Consider the following 26260-nt stretch of genomic DNA (forward strand, 5'->3'; position numbering starts at 1 on the left):
CTCCGATCATCTCTTTTAGTTCTTTTAACCGGATTTTTGTCGTCATTAACGAAATTTGATAAAAGAAATACTCATGTTGTGGGGACCCGGACGCTAATCAAGTTCTTAATCATTGGGACTAAATCAATTATAATGAACAGGGTCTAAAATTTTTTTTTTATTTTTAAATGCGGAAGGTAATGGAATCAAACTCCTATACATATCAGTATAAAAGTATAAATCTGATAAAATATACAATCATACATATTCAGGTTCAACAACTACTATCAAGTGTTCAAACCCTAGCTCTAGTCCAAGTCCGGTATCACCACTCTAATCTCAGTCTGTCTTCATCTCTGTGACCCTGTACCTGTCCCACCTGTTGTCATGCACACATACAAACAAGACAACAGCCGGATAACTCCGGTGAGATATAAATATCCCAGTATAAACAATGTATTAAATGCAATCATATAAAACATATATAAAAGCATAAACAAACATCGAAGCATGTATCTAATCTGACTACATGAATCAATGACTCGTGATCTAATATTATCCTATCTCAAATCTAGGGATCCCAATCTAATTTAGACTTTGGTATGCTGTATCGAGTGTGTCTGAGATAGACGTCGATCTACATCTGAAGCTCGTCGATACACCGTAAGTCTAGAGTCTTATCGGTTCTGAGAAAGACTCGGCGGTTCTGCCCTAGCTAGGCTGATCTGCCTTAGACTCGGACTCTGACCCTGTTCTAAGTCAATACATGCACATATCAATCTGATAATCTGCAAATATCAATGCAATAAAGTAAAGTATGTGATTTAGGGAAACTCAAGTCAAACCTCACTTGAGTTGTGCAATCCCAACTCAACATTTATTTATACCTTTCTTGCTGTCTTTCTGAATCTGTCGAAGTCTCGAACACAAGGTCTGTCAATACTCAATCTGGCAATGACATATCAATATATTCTGTATCAATAATCTAATCAAATCACAACACATCTGTTTTATCAAATTCTGGCGGTACAACAGCACAATCTTGCGATACTGATAATACTATATCAGTCTATATCGATTCCAATCATTTACAATCAACCACCATATAAATCTGATATCAATTCTAGTCAATTTCCTTCTGAAATTCATAACAATTCCATATTCAGTCCGTTTCTTAATCTGACTTCGATTCTACGCTGTCTAACATGTCAAGAATAACATATATGACGTGTATTCAATTCTAACAACATCATAATTTCAAAACATGTCAAAACTAATTAAAACTTACGTTCAGTTGTAGCCTACGTCGATAGGAACTCGGTACCGAAGTCGGATTCAAAATCTAACGGACGGATTGAAATATAAAGGCGTAAGGATTTTCACTCTTTTTCCCAAACCCTTTTCTCGGTTATATTCTGAAGATTCTGAAGAATTTCGTTTGTATATATGTATATATATATATGTTGCATGATTTCAAAACGTGGCCTCTTCCTTTGCAAAGCACGTCTCTCGCTCGGGCGGACATAAATTTCCGCCCGGGCGAGCAACTCTCGGCCCTGCTGCGCGATTCAGTCTCGTTCGGGCGAGCACAAACTTCCGCCCGGGCGAGTAACTCTCGGCCCTCTTGCATAATTCTGTCTCGCTCGAGCGGACAAAAACTTCCGCCCGGGCGAGACACTTTCGGCCCACATCTTGGCTCTTCCTATTTCTTGGTCCAATAAAATCTCGGACTGGCCCGGCTATAACCACATTAAGTCATAATCCATAATCTCATATTAATCTAATTAAAATCTCGGGCATTACATTTCTCCCCTCCTAAGATACGATTTCGCCCTCGAAATCACAGGTATTTTATTCGTATCACTAAGGAGTATATATACAAAACTGTATGCAAATTTACATCATCGAAATAACTCTGGGAATTCTTGTCTCATATCTGATTCAGTTTCCCAGGTTGCTTCTTCAACACCATGACGAGTCCATTGAACTTTTACAAGTGGAATAGTCTTCGTTCTGAGCTTTTTTTCTTTACGATCAATAATCTGAATCGGTTTTTCAATATAGCTCAACGTCTCATCCAGTTCGGCCTCGTCTGGTGGAATAGCATGTGAAGCATCAGGAAGATACTTCCTTAGTAACGATACATGAAAAACATCATGTATTCCGGATAATGAAGGCGGTAAGGCGAGTCGATAGGCACGATCTCCTATTTTCTCGAGAATCTCATATGGCCCAATATATCGTGGAGACAATTTCCCTTTCTTGCCAAATCTGACAATTCCTCTGAAAGGTGAAATCTTCAAAAATACTCGGTCTCCTACGTCAAATACCAATGGTCTACGTCGAACATTGGCATATTTGACCTGTCTGTCTTGTGCTGCCTTCATTTTCTTTCGAATTAGCTTCACTTTTTCTGTCATATCTCTGATCATATCTGGTCCAATTTCAGGCACTTCAGAGATATCATCCCAATAAAGAGGGGATCTACACTTCTTTCCGTACAACGCTTCGAATGGTGCCATCTCAATACTCGTCTGATAGCTGTTGTTGTACGAAAACTCACAAAGAGGCAATGCATCTTGCCAATTAGTGCTAAAATCTAGCACTACTGCTCTCAGCATATCCTCCAGTGTCTGGATAGTCCGCTCTGACTGTCCGTCGGTCTGTGGATGATATGCGGTACTCAGATGTAACTTCGTACCGAGAGCCTGCTGCAAACTCTGCCAGAAGTGCGAAGTAAATCGAGGATCACGATCTGATACAATCGACTTCGGCACTCCATGCAATCTGACCACTTCTCTGACATAGATCTCTGCCATCTGGTCAAATCTGTACGTCATCTTGTACGGAATAAAACATGCGGATTTGGTCAATCTGTCAATCACGACCCAAATCGCATCACAACCTCGGGAGGAACGCGGCAACTGCGTCACAAAGTCCATGGAAATGTGATCCCATTTCCATTCAGGAATGGACAAGCTCTGTAATAAACCTCCTGGTTTCTTTCTTTCTGCTTTCACCTGTTGGCAATTCAGACATTTGGAAACAAATTCGGCAATGTCAGTCTTCATTTGTTTCCACCAGAACTGTCTTTTCAAATCGTTATACATCTTTCTGCCACCAGGATGAATACTGAACCGACTGTTGTGCGCTTCTGACAATATCTGTCGTCTCAAATCTGAAACATTCGGCACAACCAGACGATTATTCACATACAAAACGTTATCACGTACCTGATACTCTGATCGATGTCCTGCTCTAACCATCGATACTGATTTCTGTACATTCTGATCACTTCGCTGAGCTGCCTTAATTCTCATAATCAGCTCTGGTTCTACTTGCACCGTATAAAGTCTCAACGGTCTATAATCGGTTTCAAATTCTAATCCAGACAAACAGCAGTCTTTGATCAAATTTGAAACACCAATCGTCGATAAGGATAAAGAACATACCTTTCGATTTAGTGCATCAGCTGCTGCATTAGACTTTCCTGGATAGTATTTGATTTCACAATCAAAATCTTTAAGCAAATCAAGCCATCTTCGCTGTCTCATATTCAGTTCAGATTGTGAAAACAGATATTTCAAACTCTTATGATCAGAATATATCTCAAACTTCTCACCGTAAAGGTAATGTCGCCATATCTTTAATGCAAAGACAATGGCTGTCAATTCTAGATCGTGAATTGGATAACGAGTCTCATGTGGTTTAAGCTGTCTTGAGGCATAAGCGATAACATGCCCTCGTTGCATCAGCACACATCCCAACCCTCTGTGAGAAGCGTCGCAATAAACCACAAAATCACCAGTACCGGATGGAATAGTCAACACCGGTGCACTGGTCAACCTCTTCTTCAACTCCAGAAAACTGGTCTCACATTCTTCAGACCAAACAAATGGAGCATTCTTTTGAGTCAGCTGAGTAATTGGTTTAGCTATACTCGAGAAATCTTTAATAAAACGACGGTAATATCCGGCTAAACCCATAAAACTGCGAATTTCAGGTACTGATGTCGGTCTTGGCCAAGAAATCACGGCTTCCACTTTACTGGGATCAACAGATATACCATCTCCAGATATAATATGACCCAGAAATACTACCTGTCTTAGCCAAAACTCACATTTCGACAGTTTAGCATATAATTTCTCAGCCCTTAGAATTCGCAACACAGTTCTTAAATGCTCAGCATGCTCACTCATATTCTTTGAATAAATCAAAATATCATCGATGAAAATAATCACAAAATCATCGAGATATTTCTGGAAGATACGGTTCATCAATCCCATGAATACAGCTGGAGCATTCGTCAGACCAAACGGCATGACAATAAATTCATAGTGTCCATACCTGGTTCTGAATGCCGTCTTTGAGATATCAGAATCTCTGACTCTCAGCTGATGATATCCCGATCTCAAATCAATCTTGGAATATACTGAAGAACCCTGCAACTGATCGAATAAATCATCTATACGAGGCAAGGGATATTTATTCTTTATCGTTGCCTTGTTCAGTTGCCGATAGTCGATGCAGAGTCTCATCGAACCATCTTTCTTTCTTACAAACAGTACTGGAGCACCCCAAGGAGACACACTCGGTCTGATGTACCCCTTGGCCAGTAAATCTTCCAGCTGGTCTTTTAATTCTTTCAATTCAACTTGTGCCATTCTGTACGGAGCTCTCGAGATCGGCACGGTACCTGGCATCAGTTCAATGCTGAAGTCTATCTCTCTAACTTGAGGTAATCCCGGGATCTCATCTGGGAAGACGTCAGCAAACTCACGTACCACTGGCAGATCTGCCAATGCTGGACTCGACTTCAGTAAATCTACTGAATATACAAGGAATCCTTCTGCTCCTTTCTGTAACAATCGAGTCATAGATAATACGGATACTAAAGGAATTCTCGATCTAGAACCCTTACCGTAAAATTTCCACTCTTCAGCCATATCTGGTCTGAATCTCACTATCTTGTGGAAACAATCAACTATCGCTCTGTACTTGGTTAGCATATCAACACCGATAATACAATCAAAATCTGACAACCCAAGTACGATGCAATCTAACTCAATCTCATGCCCGTCATACTGTAGTACACAATGGTTAACCGAATTTACGGATATCAAACCCATCCCCAACGGAGAAGAAACAGACACTACAGTAGCTAAAGACTCTACAGGCAATGCATGACTCAATGCAAATCGCTCAGAAATAAATGCGTGTGAAGCACCGGTATCAATTAATACGTAAGCAGAGTAACCACATAAAGAACAGTTACCTGCTACATCGTCATCTGGGGCTTCCTGGGCCTGCTCCTCTGTCAAAGCGAAGACTCTGGCCTGCTGTCTCGGAGGCTGGCCAACTGTCTGGCTTCCTCCTGGCCTCTGCTGTGACTGAGCTGGCGCTGGCTGAAATGTGTGAACAGTAGCTGATCGTCTCTCAGTCTGTGTTGCTGATCCTGACGACTCGGCCCCCTGAGTTCTCTGCGAACCTCTCTGTGGACACACTTTAGCAAAGTGTCTCGGCTGTTTACAGAAGTTGCAACTACCAGTCACTCCCTGGCATTGCTCCGTAGCATGTCTTCCTCCGCAAGTCTTGCAATAAACTCCAGTGTAACTCTGGCTCAGTCTGGAACCACCGGAGCTGGAAGAACTACTGCCAGATTTCTTGAATTGCTTTCCCCTGGCTTTCAAAAATTCCTTCTTTCCTCCACTACTGCTGCCACTCTCAAATCTGGGAGGTGGTTGCTGTGGTCTCGGTGCTGGAGGCACAAATGAAGCTCCTTTCTGTCTCATCAGACCGGCTTCTGCTCCCTTGGCTCTGTTCAGGGCATCAGTAAAATTATCGGGTCGCCCTGTGTTCACCAATGTGAAAACGTCGGGGTTCAGGCCATTGATGAACTGGTCAGCAGTAGCTTCCTCGCTATCAGCCACATGTGGAGCAAATTTCAACAAGGAGGAGAACTTTGACACGTACTCCTCTATGTTCATCTGTCCCTGCTTGAGATTAGCAAACTCCGCCCCCTTGTCCTTCCGGTACGACACTGGAAAGAAACGTTGGTAGAATTCAGTTCTAAATATATTCCAGGTAATCATCGTACCTCTATGCTCCATGGCTCTCTTCCTCGTAATCCACCAGTCCTTGGCCACATCGTGCAGCTGGTGTCCAATTAATTTCACCCTCTTCTCATCGGTATACTCCAAGGATTCGAACAGCATCTCTATATCATCGAGCCAACTCTCACATTCCACAGCGTTCTCTGTGCCTTTCAAGGTCGGCGGATGAAATGATTGAAATCGTTTCAGTAATGTTTCCATTGGAGTCGGTGTGACATCCATTGGAGGATTTGATGTACTTCCCTGTTCTGGTACTCGTCTCGGAGGCATATCTAATAATCAAATAAATTAGTAACAGATACAACAATTCTGTTGCAACCTCCTCTGATTATCTTACTGCTGATCTAGAATCAGTACTGATCCAATCTCAATAAAACATATTACTGTATCAAATCAGATAAAGAAGTAACATGTAATAAAGCAGTAAGACATGCTAGCATTCAAAAGCAGGAAAGAAAACCTCAATCTACCCCGCTCACTAGCCTCTTCTATCTCAATCTAAAGGAACTATTGCTCTGATACCACCTGTTGTGGGGACCCGGACGCTAATCAAGTTCTTAATCATTGGGACTAAATCAATTATAATGAACAGGGTCTAAAATTTTTTTTTTTTTAAAATGCGGAAGGTAATGGAATCAAACTCCTATACATATCAGTATAAAAGTATAAATCTGATAAAATATACAATCATACATATTCAGGTTCAACAACTACTATCAAGTGTTCAAACCCTAGCTCTAGTCCAAGTCCGGTATCACCACTCTAATCTCAGTCTGTCTTCATCTCTGTGACCCTGTACCTGTCCCACCTGTTGTCATGCACACATACAAACAAGACAACAGCCGGATAACTCCGGTGAGATATAAATATCCCAGTATAAACAATGTATTAAATGCAATCATATAAAACATATATAAAAGCATAAACAAACATCGAAGCATGTATCTAATCTGACTACATGAATCAATGACTCGTGATCTAATCTTATCCTATCTCAAATCTAGGGATCCCAATCTAATTTAGACTTTGGTATGCTGTATCGAGTGTGTCTGAGATAGACGTCGATCTACATCTGAAGCTCGTCGATACACCGTAAGTCTAGAGTCTTATCGGTTCTGAGAAAGACTCGACGGTTCTGCCCTAGCTAGGCTGATCTGCCCTAGACTCGGACTCTGACCCTGTTCTAAGTCAATACATGCACATATCAATCTGATAATCTGCAAATATCAATGCAATAAAGTAAAGTATGTGATTTAGGGAAACTCAAGTCAAACCTCACTTGAGTTGTGCAATCCCAACTCAACATTTATTTATACCTTTCTTGCTGTCTTTCTGAATCTGTCGAAGTCTCGAACACAAGGTCTGTCAATACTCAATCTGGCAATGACATATCAATATATTCTGTATCAATAATCTAATCAAATCACAACACATCTGTTTTATCAAATTCTGGCGGTACAACAGCACAATCTTGCGATACTGATAATACTATATCAGTCTATATCGATTCCAATCATTTACAATCAACCACCATATAAATCTGATATCAATTCTAGTCAATTTCCTTCTGAAATTCATAACAATTCCATATTCAGTCCGTTTCTTAATCTGACTTCGATTCTACGCTGTCTAACATGTCAAGAATAACATATATGACGTGTATTCAATTCTAACAACATCATAATTTCAAAACATGTCAAAACGTATTAAAACTTACGTTCAGTTGTAGCCTACGTCGATAGGAACTCGGTACCGAAGTCGGATTCAAAATCTAACGGACGGATTGAAATATAAAGGCGTAAGGATTTTCACTCTTTTTCCCAAACCCTTTTCTCGGTTATATTCTGAAGATTCTGAAGAATTTCGTTTGTATATATGTATATATATATATGTTGCATGATTTCAAAACGTGGCCTCTTCCTTTGCAAAGCACGTCTCTCGCTCGGGCGGACATAAATTTCCGCCCGGGCGAGCAACTCTCGGCCCTGCTGCGCGATTCAGTCTCGCTCGGGCGAGCACAAACTTCCGCCCGGGCGAGTAACTCTCGGCCCTCTTGCATAATTCTGTCTCGCTCGAGCGGACAAAAACTTCCGCCCGGGCGAGACACTTTCGGCCCACATCTTGGCTCTTCCTATTTCTTGGTCCAATAAAATCTCGGACTGGCCCGGCTATAACCACATTAAGTCATAATCCATAATCTCATATTAATCTAATTAAAATCTCGGGCATTACACATGTATAGATATTTCAACTAATTATTTCATCATTAAACTTATAATTTGTAATTTAATTCATTTTATTAACCTTTTTCGAGTTTGAATTTGGAGAGTTTTGGGTAATTTTTGTAAAGTAATCAATTATAGAAGCAACGTAAGAGTGTTGCATACTTTGAATTAAGGAAAAACATGTTTTCATGGCGAAATATGTTAACGGCAAATATTGTAATATAATCATTTGACTGTAATATTTCGAGAATGTTTAAATTTAACATAAAATTTGCTGACTCGATATGTAGCTAGAAAGGTGGTGGTACACATAATTTATTACATAAATTTATATTATGAAATCTATATTATATTGTTAAGTTAAAACTCTTAGAGTAACTAACTTTTGGTGTCATAGTCTGTTTTAATAATTATATATATTAATAAAGTATTAAACTTTAATATATGTCACATGTATTTTAGTGAATAAAGTATTTGTTTTCTAAGCATCAAGTTGTAGATTCAATTCTTATTTGGTTTTTTTTTTCTATTTTTTTTTTAAAATTCATATATCTAAATTATACCGCAGTCGCTCACTATTTTTTGTAATTACATTTTGATCATCATTTAAATACAAATTAAATAAATTATAAAAATATTATATAAATACGCAACGCGTGCGTTGATGAACTAGTGTCAAAAAATTATTATTACTAAAAGTGACATATACCGCTTTGGAGTTGTTCTACGGGAACTACTTGGGGTAGGCCTTACTTAATAAATAGCCGGAGATTATGGTGCATAATGGACCCTCGTCTTGCGGGCCAGTACTCGGTCAAAGGGGCTAAGGAAATCGGCCTACTAGCCCAACAGTGTGTGAGATTGAACTCAAAAGACAGGCCCAAGATGCCGGCCTTTTTTGATCTCTGGAAAGCCTGCAGAATTTGAAGGACATGGCCGGAATCCCCGAAAACGGGTCGAAATGTGAGCTACCCGAATAGAATGAGGAGGGAAAACGGGTTCGGGTGCAAGAGTTCTGCTGTTGCTGTTGGAGTCCTAGAAGCTAATAGATAGGATGCATTCGAAAAAGTTGGCTATGACTTTAGAGCTTAGGGTTCCCATCTTTTTTTTCTTCAACTGGTGTTTTCACTCACTACTAGAGATAGGCGTTCGGTTATGATATCGAGTATCCGAACCAACCTGTTCAGATCGAGTTATTCTTTAAAATATCCGTACTAATTTTAGATATTCTATCAGGATCAAATACGCGAAATGCATTTAAAACTATATATTTTCGAGCAATAATTCAAATAGTATGCGAATATGTTCGAAATATTTAGAGTTGAATTCGAACTTGAGCAATAATTTGAATTAAATTAGAATCAATTTTCGAATTTCGAATCGAATTCGAAGTAGAATAGAACTAATTCAAGCTAAATTTGATATTTCAAATTTTTCGTTTTATTTGTTTCGATTCAATTCGTTCATGCCTCTGTTCATGTTTTGAACTTTTCGGGTTTGGTTGACGGATCCGAAAATCCGGACCTGTAAACCCCAAACTCATTCAAGCTTGTTTCTTGAACCATTCGTGGCCATTTTAGCTCCGCCAACCACCTCGCCATATCTCATGGCTTCCCTTCCCAGTTCCCACCATTCCAAATTCCACATTCAGACACTTAACTTGATGTATTGCACAGAAATATAGGTTTTTTCGTATGGACGCGAGAAGGTTGACGGTCTCCAAATCCGCCGTCACCGCCGCCGCATTGATATTTCAACCTATCAAACGTCCGTTAACTGTCTCTTCCTCAAGGGCTCCGCATCCCTTGCAAAAGCCCAAGAAGCCAAAACCCAATTCACAAGAAGTGGGGCTGTCAAATCCAGCTCCAGTCCCTGCGGCAGCAGCTTTTAATCAGAGTTTTCACGACAATAAGAAGTGGGCATCCTCCATTCTTTCAGGCCCACATTTGAATTCTTTCCATTGTAAAGATTTGTTAGCCAATTTTACGCCTCACCAGTTTGATGCTCTGTTGTGGGAAATCCATCATTTTGTGGACCCGTCTACTGTATTGAAGTTTTTTTACTTTTCCTGCAATTCTTGTGGTTTTAGATTCACTCTCAGATCCTATTGTCTTTTGTTCTACTTGTTAGTTGGCAAGAACATTGATTCTGCAGCGCGGTTACTCTTGATTAGATTGATTGATCAGAAGTTGCCCGTCACTATGGGCCATGGTGTTTTGAATACACACACAGAGATTGCTATTGTTTTGGTGGATACATATTCGGGTTTGGCAGACTTGAAGAATGAGACTAGAGCGTTTGATATTTTGATTCATGTTTACGCTAGTCAGTTTGTGAGTTTGGGACTTGGTGTTGCATTGGATGTTTTTAGTGTTTTAATGGGTCGAGGGTTACTTCCCTCTTTCAAGACTTGCAATTTTTTGATGAGCTCACTTGTTAAGGCAAATGAATATGGCAAGAGCTACGAGGTTTTTGTTATGATTTCTCAGCATTATTTGCCTGATGTATACTTGTTTAGTACTGCGATAAGTGCATTGTGCAAAGGAGGGAGGATTGATGATGCAGTTGCATTGTTTAAGAAAATGGAAAACTCAGTGGTCACCCCGAATGTTGTTACTTATAATAATCTCATGCATGGACTGTGTCAAAAAGGGAGTTTGGAAGAGGCGTTTCAACTCAAGGAGAAAATGGTAGAGAATAGGGTGAACCCAAGTCTTGTAACTTACAGTGTGCTGATAAATGGTCTCATGAAACTTGAAAAATATGAGGAAGCCAATTGTGTTTTAAAAGAGATGTTGGAAAAGGGCTTTGTCCCGAATGAAGTTGTGTTTAACACATTGATTGATGGCTATTGCAAGATGGGCAATATGATGACTGCATTGAAGTTAAAGGATGAAATGATATCACAAGGTGCTGTTCCAAATTCAGTTACATTCAATACACTCGTAAATGGACTCTGCAAGCACACTCAAATCGATCTTGCCGAAAAGTTCTTAAATGAGATGGTAGAGAGAGGTTTATGTATTAATCTTGGTACTGTTTCCTCTGTTATAAATGGTCTCTTAAAAAACTCTAGATTCGACTCTGCACTAGTATTGTTTAAGTTAATGATCTCTAAGAATTTAAGGCCTAATGACAGGTTGCTGACAACATTGATGTCTGGCATTTGCCGGAACAATAAGCTTTCAGAAGCTTTAAAGCTATATAATATGCTGAGAGAGAAAGGATTTGCTGATAATTTGGTGACCTCAAATGCTTTAATTTATGGGCTGTGTGAAGCGGGAAAGATGCCAGAAGCTAAATCAGTTCTTAAGTGTTTGTTGGATAGCGCTGTCAAGTTGGATACATTTACATATAATGCATTCATTTATGGATGCTGTAAAGAGGGTAGATTTGAGAGTGGCTTTATGCTGAAGGAGAAAATGTCAAAGCAAGGAATTTCTCCCGACATTGTGACCTACAACTTGTTGATACATGCATTATGTAATAAGGGTAAAATGGACGAAGCTGTGACACTTTGGCATGAAATCCAAAGAAACGGCCTCGTTCCTAATGTTCATTCATACGGAATCATGATAGACGGTTTCTGCAATGCCGAGAGAATTGAAGAGGCTCTTAATTTTTTTAATTTGTTGCTCAAGCAGAAAATTGAGACAAATCTTGTCATATATAACATACTCATCAGAGCATATTCCAGGATCCCTAACATGCCAGAGGCTTTTAAACTTTTTGATGACTTGAGAAGCCGAGGCATTTCTCCGACGTGTGTGACTTATTCTTCGCTAATACATGGAATGAGCAATGCTGGGTTAGTTTCTGAGGCAAAAAATCTTCTCGATGAAATGAGAAAGGTGGGTTTGCCTCCGGATGTTATTTGTTATACGGCACTGATTAGTGGGTACTGTAAGATAGGTAACATGGGCGAAGCAAGGAGACTCTTGGTAGAAATGTCATCATTTAAAGTACAGCCTAATAAAATAACATACACTGTTATTATCGATGCTTACTGTAAGTTGGGTAACATGAAAGAGGCTTCTGAGCTTCTTCGCGAAATGTTTAGCATGGAAATTGCTCCCGACTCTGTGACGTACAATACATTGACAATGGGATACTGCAAGGAAGGGAAAGTAGATGAACCCTTCAACCTTTGGGATCACATGTCGGTCAGAGGACTAAATTTAGATGAAGTTGGATGCACTACTTTAGTTCACAGTATGTCCGAGCAATTCAGTATTGTTGACGAAAAATGACTAGCAGGGTACTAAGTCTGTTGAAACGATGCAAATGTCAAAAGGTTCGTTCCTATACTGCACCTTGTAATTTTTTATCATACACCTCTTTGTTTTTTTTTTTCAATGACGTTTTGGTGCTCTATCCACTCTGGCAGAGTCCTGAATTTGCTTCGTCAATTGCTGTGGAATATTATCGTCCTTGCTTCAAGTTTAAACAGCTTACAGTCCAAAATCTAGAGATAATATGTTACCCATAAAAGATTAGGCATATTGATTTCTGCCAATTGGTTATAATAGTTGGTGCTTGATCTTTCAGGACAGTAATTTTCCATGATTAACAAATGTTCACGATCTTCGTGTGTAGGTTGCCTGAAGATGTTTTTGCTGAAGATGTGAGTGTCATGGTGATCATAAGTTCATCACATGACAAAAAGGTGAATTCCTTGTGTCAGATAAGAGGTCAAGCCAAGGGCATGGATTTATGTTCACACACATATTTTGCTGGAATATACAGTAAGTTGATTTTTACTTGTTCCATTGTTAAGATGTTTACATATTTAATTATTTTTCCCTTCATGTTATCAAAAATTGGCTATAAATTAAGTCCTCTCTACTTTTCTGTTTTCCATTTCTTCCCAGATGTTACTGAATTCCAAGATTTGTGTGTGAAGAATCTGTATTCATGTTGTTTAGAAGTACAAAATTAGGCTTGCGGAGTTTTCTAAGAGAAAAGTTTGTGACAGGTAATATAGTTTTTTTTTATCACAACATTGGGGTGGGGTTGGGGTGGTAGATGCAGTTTGAAAAATCAAGACCTGCTATAACGTTAATACATAATTACGTCTCCATGCCTTTATCATTAAATGTGTAAAGATATGGTTATATGTAGATCATGATCGTAGCTTTTTAAATAGTGGGGGGAATTTCGTGAATAAGTCTAAACCAGGAAATGTCAGCCTAACTTACCCTTTATTTTTATTTTTTATGGAACTATGTTCTTGCTTGTTAACAAACTTTTGGTGATGCGATTGTTTACAGTTCTCTGGAAGAGTCTTCACTGCTGATAAATTGTTTACAGTTCTCTGGAAGAGTCTTCACTGCTGTTATCATTTATGTCATAGTCACTTGGAGCGTATGGCACAATAAGGCTCATAGATATTGTAGAGTCTAGATACAAGACGAAGGGTGAGCCCAGCAATTTATTGAAGTGATGTCCCATATATGATAAAATCTAAATATCTAAAGAAATTTCAGCATATCCGATATGTACGTTGCTATCCATTAAATGATAGGAAAACAGATACTCATTAACTATGAACAAAAGGAATTACTTATTTTTCATTTAATCTTGATTTTACCAACGCACATTGAAGAAATGCTTAAAAGGTGTCTTGAGTCTTTGAGCAGTGGTGCCTTAATGATTAAGAGTGTACAATTTCATTGAGAGGCTGCCTAGTCAATGAACCTTCAGCCTAGGCTCAACTTTGTTTTATGGTATAATTTTAATTTTACAATACGTTGAACTAATTTTTTTATGTCAAGCTCAACTATGTGACAACATCATGAATACACTTGCGCTCACGCTCATTGCATGCACTGTTCTCGAGGTGTGAACATGGCCAACATGCATAATTTGTCTTGTTTTGTGCAGGGAAAGATCCAGCCCGGGAGCCATCGTTCCCCTTTCTCCTAAATGAAATTGTAATTTTACAGGAAAATGCATGTTTCCACGCCCCTTGAATAAACTAAATTGCCTCCATCCATTTCCTGGATCTGCCTCTAGTTACGTTTGTCCAGATCTCTAATTGGACATCCATTGTGAAGGTGAGATTAAGATGGCGAGAAACTGCACAAGGGATGATGCATTCGGTAGAACGGGCGAGGGACGCTGCAGCTGCTACCAAGGAACGTCATTTTTGCCAAACGATGCTGAAAAGCAGGTACTCGCTACGCTAGGTCCCATAACCCAACTTTTGGTTTGAATTCTTAACAATTTATAGTCCCAGGTGTGCCGATATTGCTATTAAGGTTATTGGAAACTCAGAAGTGAAATATTTGATGTGTATTTTGATGACTCTAGGCTATGGATATAGCCACGGCAACTTCCTGACAAGAAACTGAGATCCTAATTGCTCCATTTTCGGCGCACCACCATGGCGGGGCGACTGCTCAACCCCGAACGAATCTCCACAGCTGCCTAATTGTGATTGTGTGTGTATGTATACAAAAAAAGGCGTGTTTCATGTTAGCATTCTTTCTTTTTTTGCAGTTTGGTCTTAACAAACTAACATATTTGATTCCTTTATTTGTTAATTTTAGATTTATTTTCATATATTTGTATATATACTCATGTAATTAAACCATTACGTAATGAAAGGAAATATCCCAAATTCCTCCGATTTGTTTCCTTATTAGCTCAAAATAAAAATTTGTTCAAATTAGTTTCATTTCAATACTTGTGAGTTTGCTCTCTATTTTCTTCAGATAAATCTTTGGTTTAAACACTGTATTAAGCTCACTCGTTAAATAGAACTAGCACAAATTTGGATAGGTGCGTATACATAAAGAGTAGGTCTTTCATAATACGATCTCACGGATCTTTATTCGTGAAACAGATCAATCATGTCTATATTTACAAAAAAAAGTAATATATTTAACATTAAAAAGTAATAATTTTTCGTGGTCAGAATATATGTTTCACAAATTTGACTCGTGAGACCGTCTCACAGGAATTTTTGTGATACATAAAAATATAAAAAAAATTGGTGCTAAAGTGATTTTTCTTTTTTAAAAAGCTAACAATTATATTAAAATTAAAACATTATCAAGATAGTTTGAAATTTTAGATAAATTAAAGATTAGTCGAAGAAAGAATCGTAAAAAAAGATATAAAGATGTAAAAGTTTGATCAAAGAGTCTTCGAAATGAACATGTATTATGATAATTTTAGGTGCTTCTTTTAAACAAGAGTGAGTCTCATGTGAGACCGTCTCACGGGTCATAATCCGTGAGACGGGTCAACCCTACCCATATTCACAATAAAAAGTAATACTCTTAACATAAAAAGTAATACTTTTTCATTGGTGACCCAAATAAGAGATCCGTCTCACAAATACGACCCGTGAGACCGTCTTACACAAGTTTTTGTCTTTAAACAAATGGATCGTGCATCGGTATAAACAATTTTCTATTTTGGTTTCTATTAATTTACTTGACTACAAGTCTAGAAATATAATCTATCATTATTAATAATACATGGGCACCTTATACTAACATAACACAAATTAATTGTTTAGCCTGGAGTAATAAATTTGTTCCAAAAGTTTCATTTCAATAGTTGTAACTTTGCTAAACACAGTATTAATTAACCATACTAATTAAATTGTACTAGCTAGTACCATTTACCAATGCACAAATATAAAATATTTCTGTATTAATAATTTTTTTAAAAAAATCTAGAGATATATTAAATTTAACAGCAGGAGATGATTTTTATAAGATTTCTAGTAATTAAGTAGAATAATTTCAGCTATTTTTTAAATTTATCATGGTTTATGATAATGTGTGTGTGTGTGTCTATATATATATATATATATATATATATATATATATATATATATATATATATATATATATATAAAATAAGATAAAGAACAGATCTTATATTTAAATTTGGATAAAAATGAATTATTTTTTTATTTTGATAAATTTATCATAATAGAGTTTTTTTTAACATAATTTTTTTTTAAAATTGATAATTCTGTCTATTTAAAAAACAGATCATAAGACAAATTTTAAACTTTATCAATACTTCTATACTTACTATATATATTATCTTATAAAACATGATGACCTTTGATTAACTAAATTCGATATCTTTGGTACAACATATCTTATCTAATTTAAAAAATATTTTAAAATTCTAAAAAATTTATATAGCCTAATAACAAAAATATTTAGATATCATTCCTAATAAATATACAAATGCAAAAAATTAGCGATAATTATTCTAAGTATGTAAGCACGAATCGCGTACGCTGAGACATTAATAGCAAATAATATATTATAGACAATACACTATATTATTTTGAATATTCACGTATAAAGTTTGTAAAGTATGGTTTTATATATATATATATATATATATATATATATAAATATAAATATAATAACACAATCTATTTTTAAAAAAAAAATCAGAAATCCTGATGCACACAAACACTAGCTACAATTTTTTTAAAAAAAAAAACTACAGATTGAGTTTCACTTTAACACAAACACTTGAACTAGAATATTTTATTTGTTTAACTTTAATAAATTCTATAACCTCATAAACAAGGTCTTCATAGAAACCATAAAAACTTGGAATTCACTCTGAAATAATTTTGTGAGGAATACTATGTCGTTTATTCGAATTTTATTCGTAACGTCACTACTTTTGTTCTATTTCAATATACTCACAAGTTGTAGACCATTGATTGACGTTGAATTGGAGGAGGAGTTACCATCGAGGGAGGATCGACCACTAGTCGAGGATGCTACAGTTTCGGAACACGGCGAACTCGAGCCTTCTCTAAATGTTAATCAAGTTTTCAAACGCAGAAGCCGCCACCACCACCGCCACAACCACCATCATGGTCATGGTCATGGTCACGGCCACCACCATCAACGTGGCCACGGTCATCAACCGAGAAAACCACCCACCAGAAAGGCACCAAAACCAAAACCGGCCATACGGGCCGATATAGTAGTGGCGCAAGATGGTTCGGGGAACATGAGAAACATAAACGAGGCGGTCGTGGCAGTGGGAAGGTTGAGGAAAGGTGGCCAAAGGTTTACAATACACGTGAAAGCTGGAATTTACAAAGAGTATGTAGATATACCCTATGATATGGAGAATGTTACCATGATTGGCGATGGAATTGGGAAGACCATAATTACTGGAAACAAGTATACTTCTTCCAAGGTATCAACCTCTGAGTCGAGGACTTTTGGTACGTACTATTTCGACCAATCCAATTTTTTTTAAAAAAAATTGGATGGGAAATAACTAATTAAACTACCCTTTATTTGAATTATTATGCATGTGGGATTTTGAGATTCATTTTTTTTTGTTACACGATCAATCACTATGACAATTCTTCTAAATTGTAGGCGTATTTGGAAATGGATTCATTGCACAAGGAATCACTTTCAGAAACACTGCGGGACGCTTGGTAGCGCAAGCGGTTGCTTTGATGTCACAATCAAATCACTCCGTTTTCTACCGATGTAGTTTTGAAGGCTATCAAGATACACTCTACATAAGCAGAGGCTTACAATTTTTCAAAGAATGCGACATATATGGAACGGTCGACATGATATTCGGCGATCCGATAGCCATTTTACAACACTGTCGGATTTATCTCAGACGTCCGAGATACAATATAATAACTATTGTAGCTGAAAAACGAGAAAATCCCAATTCCAACACAGGTATTGTGATACAAAATTCGACTATAACAACCACTAGAGAACTCTCCAAGTTAATTGAACACGGTTCAATAGTGAAAATATATCTTGGAAGGCCTTGGGGGAACTATTCTCGAACGGTTGTTATTAATAGTTTCTTAGAAAATATTGATTCAGAGGGGTGGCTGGAGTGGGATAAGAATCCCGATCTTGTTTATTATGCGGAATATGGAAATTCAGGATCGGGTTCCACTACATCTGGAAGGGTTAAATGGAAGGGTTTCCATCTTATTGATGAAAACGAAGTGTTGAAATATACTGTGAGGAATTTTCTTCAAGGAGATGCTTGGTTATCTGCAACAAAAACACCTTATGCCTCCTCCCTTTGAAATTTTAGATTTTTTATGAAAATAATAAATATTGTTAAGTATTTATATTAGAAATATTTTTTAAAAAGAGCATACATATCCTGTATGTTATATTTATTGCTTTATAGTTTTTTTTTATATGTATATTTTTACTATATTTAGATTGATCGCATTTTTTGTCCTTTCATGTATGTTAAAATTGGAGATATATAAGAAATGTTAAAACATATATTTTCTCAACAATATATTTTTAAATATTCTGTACGCTCTTCTTCAAAAATAGATGGTCCTGATTACGATTATGGTTACTGAAAATCTAGAAAGTTCAAGTTAAAATTTATTTAAGGCAAAAATTTGTGTGAGACGGTTTCACGAGTCGTATTTGTGAGACGGATATCTTATTTGGGTTATCCATGAAAAAGTATTACTTTTTATGCTAAGTGTATTACTTTTTATTGTGAATATGAGTAAGGTTGATCCGTCTCACAGATTAAGATCCGTGAGATGGTCTCACATGAAACACACTCTTTATTTAAACAGTTTATACTGAAAAAACTTAGACCATGCAAATGTATCTCAGAAAATCCGGAAAACACAAAATACACTCAAGAATCTTTTGAAACCTCCGAGGAGGTGATAGATTGATATTTATACAAGATTTAATAATATAAATTAAAAAAAATTGTACTTAATCTATTTATTTTTTATATAAAAAAATATGATGTATAGTCATCACCATGTATAAGTGATGCTACTACTGCTAGCCAAGATCCGAATCACAAAAATTAATTATATTTGATTCAAATAATCTCTAATAAAAGATCATGAAGCGTGTTTTAACAACTACACACTCTAACCATGATCACTACTGGGAAGAACCATGTTAGAAACCACCAAAGTTTCTCTCGATGAAATCTCTTCGTCACTCAAGTCAGATACGAGGACAAAATTTATGCAACAAACATACAGTAATGAACCATATTGAACATGGTCAGAAATATGATATTCACTTGTGTCGGATATGCAGGGGCGGAGGCACACTATTATTCTCGGGTGTTCCAAAAAAAATTTAAAAAAATTTATATGTAATTTTTTTATAGTTTTGGATAAATTTGATATTAGTCAAGGTAGATCAATTTCAAATATTAAAGGATTTTAGAGTTTAAAATTCTAATCTTGGTATATAGGATTCCTGGCTCCGTCACTACGGATATGGCTTCCACATTTCGTTTGTTTACAGATATTTCCTGTAAAGCTCGTAGAAATATGTGACATATAATCATTACATTTTCATATTTGAAAAATATCACAAAATCAACTATGGCAAAAAAACATTTAAAAAAATATCATCAAATGTAGTATTTGTATTTTTAAAACCCTTCATAACTTAGAAATGATCCATCGTGTTTGGTATGCAAGATGTCACTTTTCTTCTCAGAGTGCACATATAACTGAGTGAAACTCGTAACCATTGCCATCTGCAGCAGATATCAAATGGCAACAACTCGGTTTTTCATGGCGAATAATTAAGCTTTTCTGCTCAGCACAAAGATCATAGTATTATTTACAAAACTCAGATTTTCATGGAGAATTCAGTGCTGACATACTGTGGCAAGCCTCTCTACCAATGCACCAAACACGGCTTCGACTTGGTGTTGCTGTCACAGAACTTATTTTAGCTTCTTCACACTGAGCTTCAACATCAGAACTGCAAGATTTTTTATCAGTGCTATTTAACCGATGAATCAGGGAGTGTCTCACTCGATCAAGCATGGGGCTGTCTGATATTCCAGGGATCTTAGCTCCAACAAGGTGTGACATTGCCACTGGCGAATTTGGATTGCTGATGACATCTTCTTGTAGGATATCTCCTATTCGAGACAGAATGCTGAATGCCAAGTTGGCTAGAACTCGGGAATATGCTTCAAGAATCGAGTGCCCCACGTCCTACAAATAACCAAACAAATAATTTCAATCTCTGATGGTAAATGAGTCGAGAAATTTGAAATTTCTTGGTAAAGTAAATCATAACTGACCTTGCCATATTGGATTTTTGTGACATCAAGGAATGTTTGTGGAAGATTTGGGAATCTGTTCTTGAGCTGCTGCAGAAGCATTTCTGCTCGATTCACCAATGACTCTGTCTTATCCAGCTCAGATAATGGATCTTTAACAAAAGACCATGATTTTTGGACGGGAGATTTTTTGATGGATTGCTCGTTGATTCTCTCTTTCCATGAAAGTGTAGCTGCTTCTAGTCTATTAATAGCTTCCAGTGCACCTTGTTCAGATTTCAGATTTAAACAATCGATCATTTCATCGACTGAGGTTGAATCTGCAGTCAATATCTGGAAGAGTTCCTCGCTAAGATTTGCCTTTCCTGACTGAAACAATAGATAGGAATGGGAGTCAACATCATCGAAAAATTAAAATTAAATATTTTCAAGCTTCCATTTGGCAGATCAAGCATAAAAGAAAGAGATGAATACAGAAAAAGTGTCTGGATCAATTAACAAAAGAAATCAAAGAATATATCAGGCAACAGCTGTTTAAAATCTCGAAATTTCTAAAACTTTCTTGCCTTTGGAAGTGCATCCTTGATGATAACAGGAATTGGCATTTCTACCAAAACATTTTCATTGATCGATCTTGCAGCTTTGAATACTTGATAGACCAATTTACCCTGATGCAATAATCTCTTTCTTTCTCTGTCCGAGAGTCCAACTTTAGGTACCTGAGGAGATGGAAGCCACCATCTTTGGCTCTGCCCACCACTCCGGCTTCTTCCTTCTGCTCGGCTTCCTACTTCTGAGTACCAAAATTCTGTATTGGTCATTGAATCAAGTGTGTCCTAGAGGGTTAAGAAATCAAACAAGTGAATTATAGGTTGAACAGGCAAAAGAATTGATTTATGAATGAAGAGACCACATACAATGAGCATGGAATCCAGCTTCTGCAATGCCGGAAGATTCATACGGATGTCTGCTCGAGCTTTTGGGGTCATTATCTGCACCAAAACCAGTGATTTTATTAGCAGGATGAACCAACAAAGGAGGACATGACCTTTGACTCGGTGAAAAGATGAAAAACCTCCAGTGTTAGGCCATTGATGCCACTTTGTTTTGCTGGAACCAACTCAACCATATAGTTAGTCGGGGACAGCAACCAATTCATTTCTTTATGCCAGTTAATTTTCATGTCCTCAGGCAGTGGCTCCAACTTCCAAAGCTCACCAAAAACAGAAGCTGCGAAAAATCCGATTTGAAACGATATTAAGAAGATTAAACTGATTGACAAATTGATTCCAGATGAGTGATAAGTTGGTTAGGCACCTGCTAGATTTGTTATTCCATTGGATAAAGCTAATGCAGAAGAAACTCCCTTGGTACCTCCAGTAAGGTCCTCCCCAAGCAGTAGCTTGGCAAATGTCTCTTTCAATGATTCAGCATCCGAAAACCGACCAGTATAGTCTGGTTTTTCTTTTTCACGGAGGTGTCGTGATCTTGCTGAAGATTTCCATTCATCTTGACACTGATCATCTTTCTTCATTATCTCCGACAGAGAAGAGAATGATCCAAAAGCATTATTGCTAGAAGAGTAGCTAGAGTCATCGTCGAAGGAATCTGTGATGCACCCTTCGCCTCTGCTTGTGCCACTTTCATTATCATAGGGATGACTGTTGAGAATGCAGCTCTCCAGACCATTATATTTCATTATTCCTGAATATTCATTCCTCAATTTAGTTATTCATGCTGTGGGGGCTTACACTTCGAAAAACCATCATGTCAGAGCAACGTAAAAGGATTGAAGATAACAAATATCTACTAGTGGTACAGATTTTAATATATAAAACCATTTTCCCATATCTAGTATCAAATTAATCGATACTGGCCAGTTCATTCAACAGGATTTCAATTTTCAACTGTTTCTAACAGAAAGTCATTGATTATTTTTAAAAAATAGATTACAAGTTAAATGGATAACATATGATAATGCTGGGTGCACCAATTTTCTTGGAGGCATCCAGCATCAAAGAAGCAAATCGGATATTAAACAAACAACGTTATAATGACATGAATTGCAAGGAATCAACATACACAGATGAGAACACAAGAAACATTGCCCGAATTCTTGATAAGAAGTCACAAAAGCCTACACACATGAATTATTATCCACCAGCTGCATGTTATAATCTAGCAGCAGTAGTGAAACAAGAAACAGATTACCAAAGATATTAGGTTCACTTATCGCATAGACGGAGAAATAAAGTAGATGTCATTTTTCTACTATGATACACAAAGATTCAGCTTGAAAGGAAAAAACACGAAAAAGAGCTGGAAATTCAACTGTATCCACAAACTTTTGTATTTTGTCAAGAAGTTAGGCCGACATCTCAACATCTAGATTACCAAAGAGCAAGGGCAACCTACTCTTTGGAGTTAGTAGCCAAGTCACTAACTTACTAGAATAAAAAAATTGCAATTAAAGGGATCTTACGGAGGGCATTGTTTAATCATACTTTCCATTTAAAAGTCAAAAACTTGACACAAAAACACAGAGAACTTGTAATAGATGGAGAAGTAACTGAATCTTCATTACACATGTATGCCATTATTTAAATAAAGGAACAATTTTTTGTAAATATATGTGGGAGAACAATGACTTTCTTGTCTCCACAAAGATATAACATATATTGAGAAAATGTAAGTATAGTTTCAAATGAAATAGTAATGGTGATTTTAATGCAATATTATAAGTGTGAGGTCCACCGTGTATGTCAATAAAATAATAAGCAAGGGGCCATACAATTTCCAGCCACCATCACGGACAATTATTGATAAATCTTTATCACTCTACAATGATATTTATCATAAAGTTTTGAAAGCTTTTTCCTGTTCTTTCAATTTCAAAAGCATTGAAAAGTTAAATCAGAAATGCTCGGGAGCTTCATTGGTTCAATCCCATCAAAATAAAGGATGGCCTCTTCCAGTAATTATCATTTTAAAAAACAAAATGAGAAATAACCCTTTAATAGATGAAATAACTCTAAAGTTATAAGTGAATCAAGATCCATGTAGTATGAAAATAACCTCTCAACTACTATTTTACATGTATTTTGAATATCTTTTTCATAGTCAAAGGAGGCATACAACTACTTCTGACAGTGAAATAAATGTGTAAATTTAAGAACAAATAGAGCTACCCCACTTGGAAAAAAATGCACATGGCGCTGTATCTTCACCACAAATAAAAAGGGCATTACGTAGCAAATGTACCGTAGAAAAGAGGAATCATCCTTACCAAACAAATATTCAGATCTTTCTTGGTCTGGACCATTTAGGAGAGGACTTGCAATATGTAAAGGCTTGATACCATTAACAGTCTCTCTCGATATAGATTATTTGCGAAGCAATCCATGTTCTAGTCTAGTATACATCAACTACGAATATCAATATGGATCTTTTTCCACAAATCTAGTAAATTAGCTGATTGAGTCACTTAAATCATATGAAATTCTTCTATTCTACACGTGCACAGAGCACTTGAACCAAACGGTCATGCAATATGCCACGTGAACTTGCTCTTATAGGATCCATTTACTACTGGTTTGCCGTTTTTACCTTTGTTAAATAATTTAAGCCAGTCAAAAGACAAGAAATTGGAACTTACTCTCTTGTTCATCAAAATCAAGGCTCATTTCCCTGTCTCTGGAACAACAAGCTAGTCTCCTCCTCATGATCATTTTTTAACCCTGTTTGGTAATTGATTCGTGGATTCAAATGCTATTCAGTACTCACCACACCTAAGCACAAAAGAAAGAAAAAATAATGTCTTTAATGGACATTTAAGAAAGTGAAAAAAGCTATGCAGAAACTGAAACCAAAATTAGGTTGGCAAAAAAGACACAAGACCAATCTTTTACCCGCAGCAATGTCATTCGTGAAAGTGAATTTTTATAGGACCACTAGATTCTTGATTTTCAAATTCGGACAACTGCAGTTTGCTGATATGGTGGAAACTTAGGACAATGGCGTTCCAACACATGAAATGCAATCACATGCAGTGCAGGTGCAATAAATCTATAGACTGTTCTTACTAACTAGACTAGGAAGACTCAACAATAAATACATTGAATACAAGACACGACATTTGCCAGAATTCTGGCGTTTTTATCGCAAAATGTTTAAGAGAAAATGGTACACTTTTTTTCATTAATAAAAAGAATCAATAAAATAGCAATATTTTAGGACTCGTTCCTCTTTAAACCCGCAACGTCTCTATGAAAAAAAATAGAAAAAAAATTCCAAACCCCGAAGCCATTTCTCGAGTTGACTCTGAGCAGAACGAACTCGCCCAGTCCGAGTCAGGAAAACAAGTGGGAATCCAAAGCATAAAACAGAAAAGTTTCCTATGTTAGTACTGTATTAATTTGCAAGAAAAAGAAGACTATAAAGAGGCTTCGACGGAATGGAAATAGCCTTTCTTCAGGCAAAGAAGAGTCAAAAAGAGGTTTTTGTTGTATATGTCAGACTCTGCATAAAAAAACTATATTTGACTGTGTAAAAGAGAGAAAAGGGCGAAGGTGAAAAATATTGGGAAAGAAAAGGAACGCACACAAAGCGTTTTTCTACGTGAATATCCTGGTGCTTTGTCGACATTGAGAATGGGAAAAGGTTGAAACTTGAGAGAAGGAAGGAAAAAGAAAGTTAGTCGAAAAAAATCAGTGGATCGTGAAAGAAACAAGCAAGACTTGAGCATCTTTCGGGAAGAAAAGCTTGGATTTTCACACACAAACACAGAGAGATACTTGGCAAGAATGTTACCACTTACACACATAAAATTGGAAGAAAAGCTTGGATTTTCACACGCAAACACACTCAAACGATATTTTCGTAACATCCCATCAATGAAAGATCGAAACTTCGGAAACACGAGCACTTAATCATGAAGATATATATTTAAATATTTTTAAAAAAAAACCAATTAACAGAAGGTAAAATATTGAAAAAGAGAATGCAGAAGAACGGAGGAATGAGAGAGGCATACCTGAACGTCTGATCACACAAATGAGAAATTTTTTTATACAACAAGAAGAATTCCCAGCAAGTAAAACACAGTATTATTTAGTGATTGGATCAAATACTGTAGTACAGGGAAAGAAGTAAAGATTGGATACTCTGAAGCAATGTGGGGTTACAATAAATAGAAGAGAGGCGGAGGCAATGGTGATTGAGTGAATGCTGAATGGATTATGAAATGAAATAGTATTAATTAACAGTGTCAGAAAATTTGCAGATCAAAGGGAAGAGAAGAAAGAAATATACTATTCAGTGTGTGTGTTCATTGAGGAGAGAGTATACTGTATGATATTAGTACAGTGATTCTGCTTGTGCTTAAAAATTTCAATTTTGAAAAAATTAAAAAAATTATTTGTGAAAGATATGATATTATACTGTTTGGAGATGGGTATCTTGATATTATTTAATATGGGTGGTTAGATTAAAATTGTGATTTTGGTTGATTTTTGCATAGTTATAATATGATATATTATATTATATTTTATGTATGTATATGATAAATTTTTGAGTAGGTCTCTTGTGAGACGAGTCAATCATACTGATATTCATAATAAAAAATAATATTTTTAGCATAAAAAGTAATATTTTTTCATGGATATCTCAAATAGAAAATCTGTGTCACAAAATACGATCCGTGTGACCGTGTCACACAAATTTTTGCGGGAAACTTAATTTAAAAGTATGTCTAATTTCTAAAACAATCTTCGCTAATAAATAAATTATAAGACTCCTATTCATAAAAAAATGTTGTTTGATAAAAATAAATAAATTATTTTTTAAAATTCAAATAAGAATTACACCCCATCTTCCACT

At 36.6% G+C, this 26260-nt stretch overlaps 2 protein-coding genes across 17 annotated transcripts; one reads left to right on the forward strand and one right to left on the reverse strand.

Moving 5' to 3' along the window:
• Nucleotides 1–9792: 9792 nt before the first annotated feature.
• Nucleotides 9793–14944, forward strand: LOC140814487 (uncharacterized). 9 transcript variants are annotated; one of them, XR_012114110.1, is made up of 5 exons: nt 9793–12611; nt 12914–13062; nt 13628–13734; nt 14201–14489; nt 14556–14944. XR_012114110.1 is itself a non-coding variant. In XM_073173495.1 (2 exons), exon 1 carries the CDS (start codon nt 10012–10014, stop codon nt 12565–12567), a length of 2556 nt encoding a protein of 851 aa, XP_073029596.1. In that variant the 5' UTR covers nt 9793–10011; the 3' UTR covers nt 12568–12611; nt 12914–13181. The 9 variants fall into 9 exon arrangements, 1 of the variants encoding a protein (XP_073029596.1); XR_012114112.1 differs by having other exon boundaries at nt 13671–13734; XR_012114116.1 differs by lacking the exon at nt 13628–13734 and having other exon boundaries at nt 12866–13062.
• A 4768-nt stretch (nt 14945–19712) lies between these two features.
• Nucleotides 19713–25745, reverse strand: LOC140814446 (rop guanine nucleotide exchange factor 14-like). 8 transcript variants are annotated; one of them, XM_073173438.1, is made up of 8 exons: nt 25416–25745; nt 24039–24171; nt 21701–22087; nt 21459–21613; nt 21301–21375; nt 20950–21219; nt 20405–20752; nt 19713–20315 (listed from the first exon to the last, which is right to left on the reverse strand). In XM_073173438.1, exons 2-8 carry the CDS (start codon nt 24109–24111, stop codon nt 19950–19952), a joined length of 1674 nt encoding a protein of 557 aa, XP_073029539.1. In that variant the 5' UTR covers nt 24112–24171; nt 25416–25745; the 3' UTR covers nt 19713–19949. The 8 variants fall into 8 exon arrangements, with proteins under 8 accessions (XP_073029539.1, XP_073029540.1, XP_073029542.1 ...); XM_073173439.1 differs by lacking the exon at nt 25416–25745 and adding an exon at nt 24679–24905; XM_073173441.1 differs by lacking the exon at nt 25416–25745 and adding an exon at nt 24292–24570.
• Between the last annotated feature and the right edge of the window lie 515 nt (nt 25746–26260).

The sequence above is a fragment of the Primulina eburnea genome, chromosome 15 (genome assembly GCF_022965805.1).
Source record: "Primulina eburnea isolate SZY01 chromosome 15, ASM2296580v1, whole genome shotgun sequence".
In the NCBI taxonomy this organism is placed as follows: Eukaryota; Viridiplantae; Streptophyta; class Magnoliopsida; order Lamiales; family Gesneriaceae; genus Primulina; species Primulina eburnea.

What these genes read in the sequence shown, in the direction of transcription:
- LOC140814487 (XM_073173495.1), top strand. Translation starts at nt 10,012, where the DNA reads ATGGACGCGAGAAGGTTGACGGTCTCCAAATCCGCCGTCACCGCCGCC.
- LOC140814446 (XM_073173438.1), bottom strand. Translation starts at nt 24,111, where the DNA reads ATGATCATGAGGAGGAGACTAGCTTGTTGTTCCAGAGACAGGGAAATG. An exon ending in TGGAATAACAAATCTAGCAG is followed by an intron (nt 21,614 to 21,700) that starts GTGCCTAACCAA and finishes GATTTTTCGCAG; the next exon opens with CTTCTGTTTTTGGTGAGCTT. An exon ending in CAAAAATCCAATATGGCAAG is followed by an intron (nt 20,316 to 20,404) that starts GTCAGTTATGAT and finishes GGTTATTTGTAG; the next exon opens with GACGTGGGGCACTCGATTCT.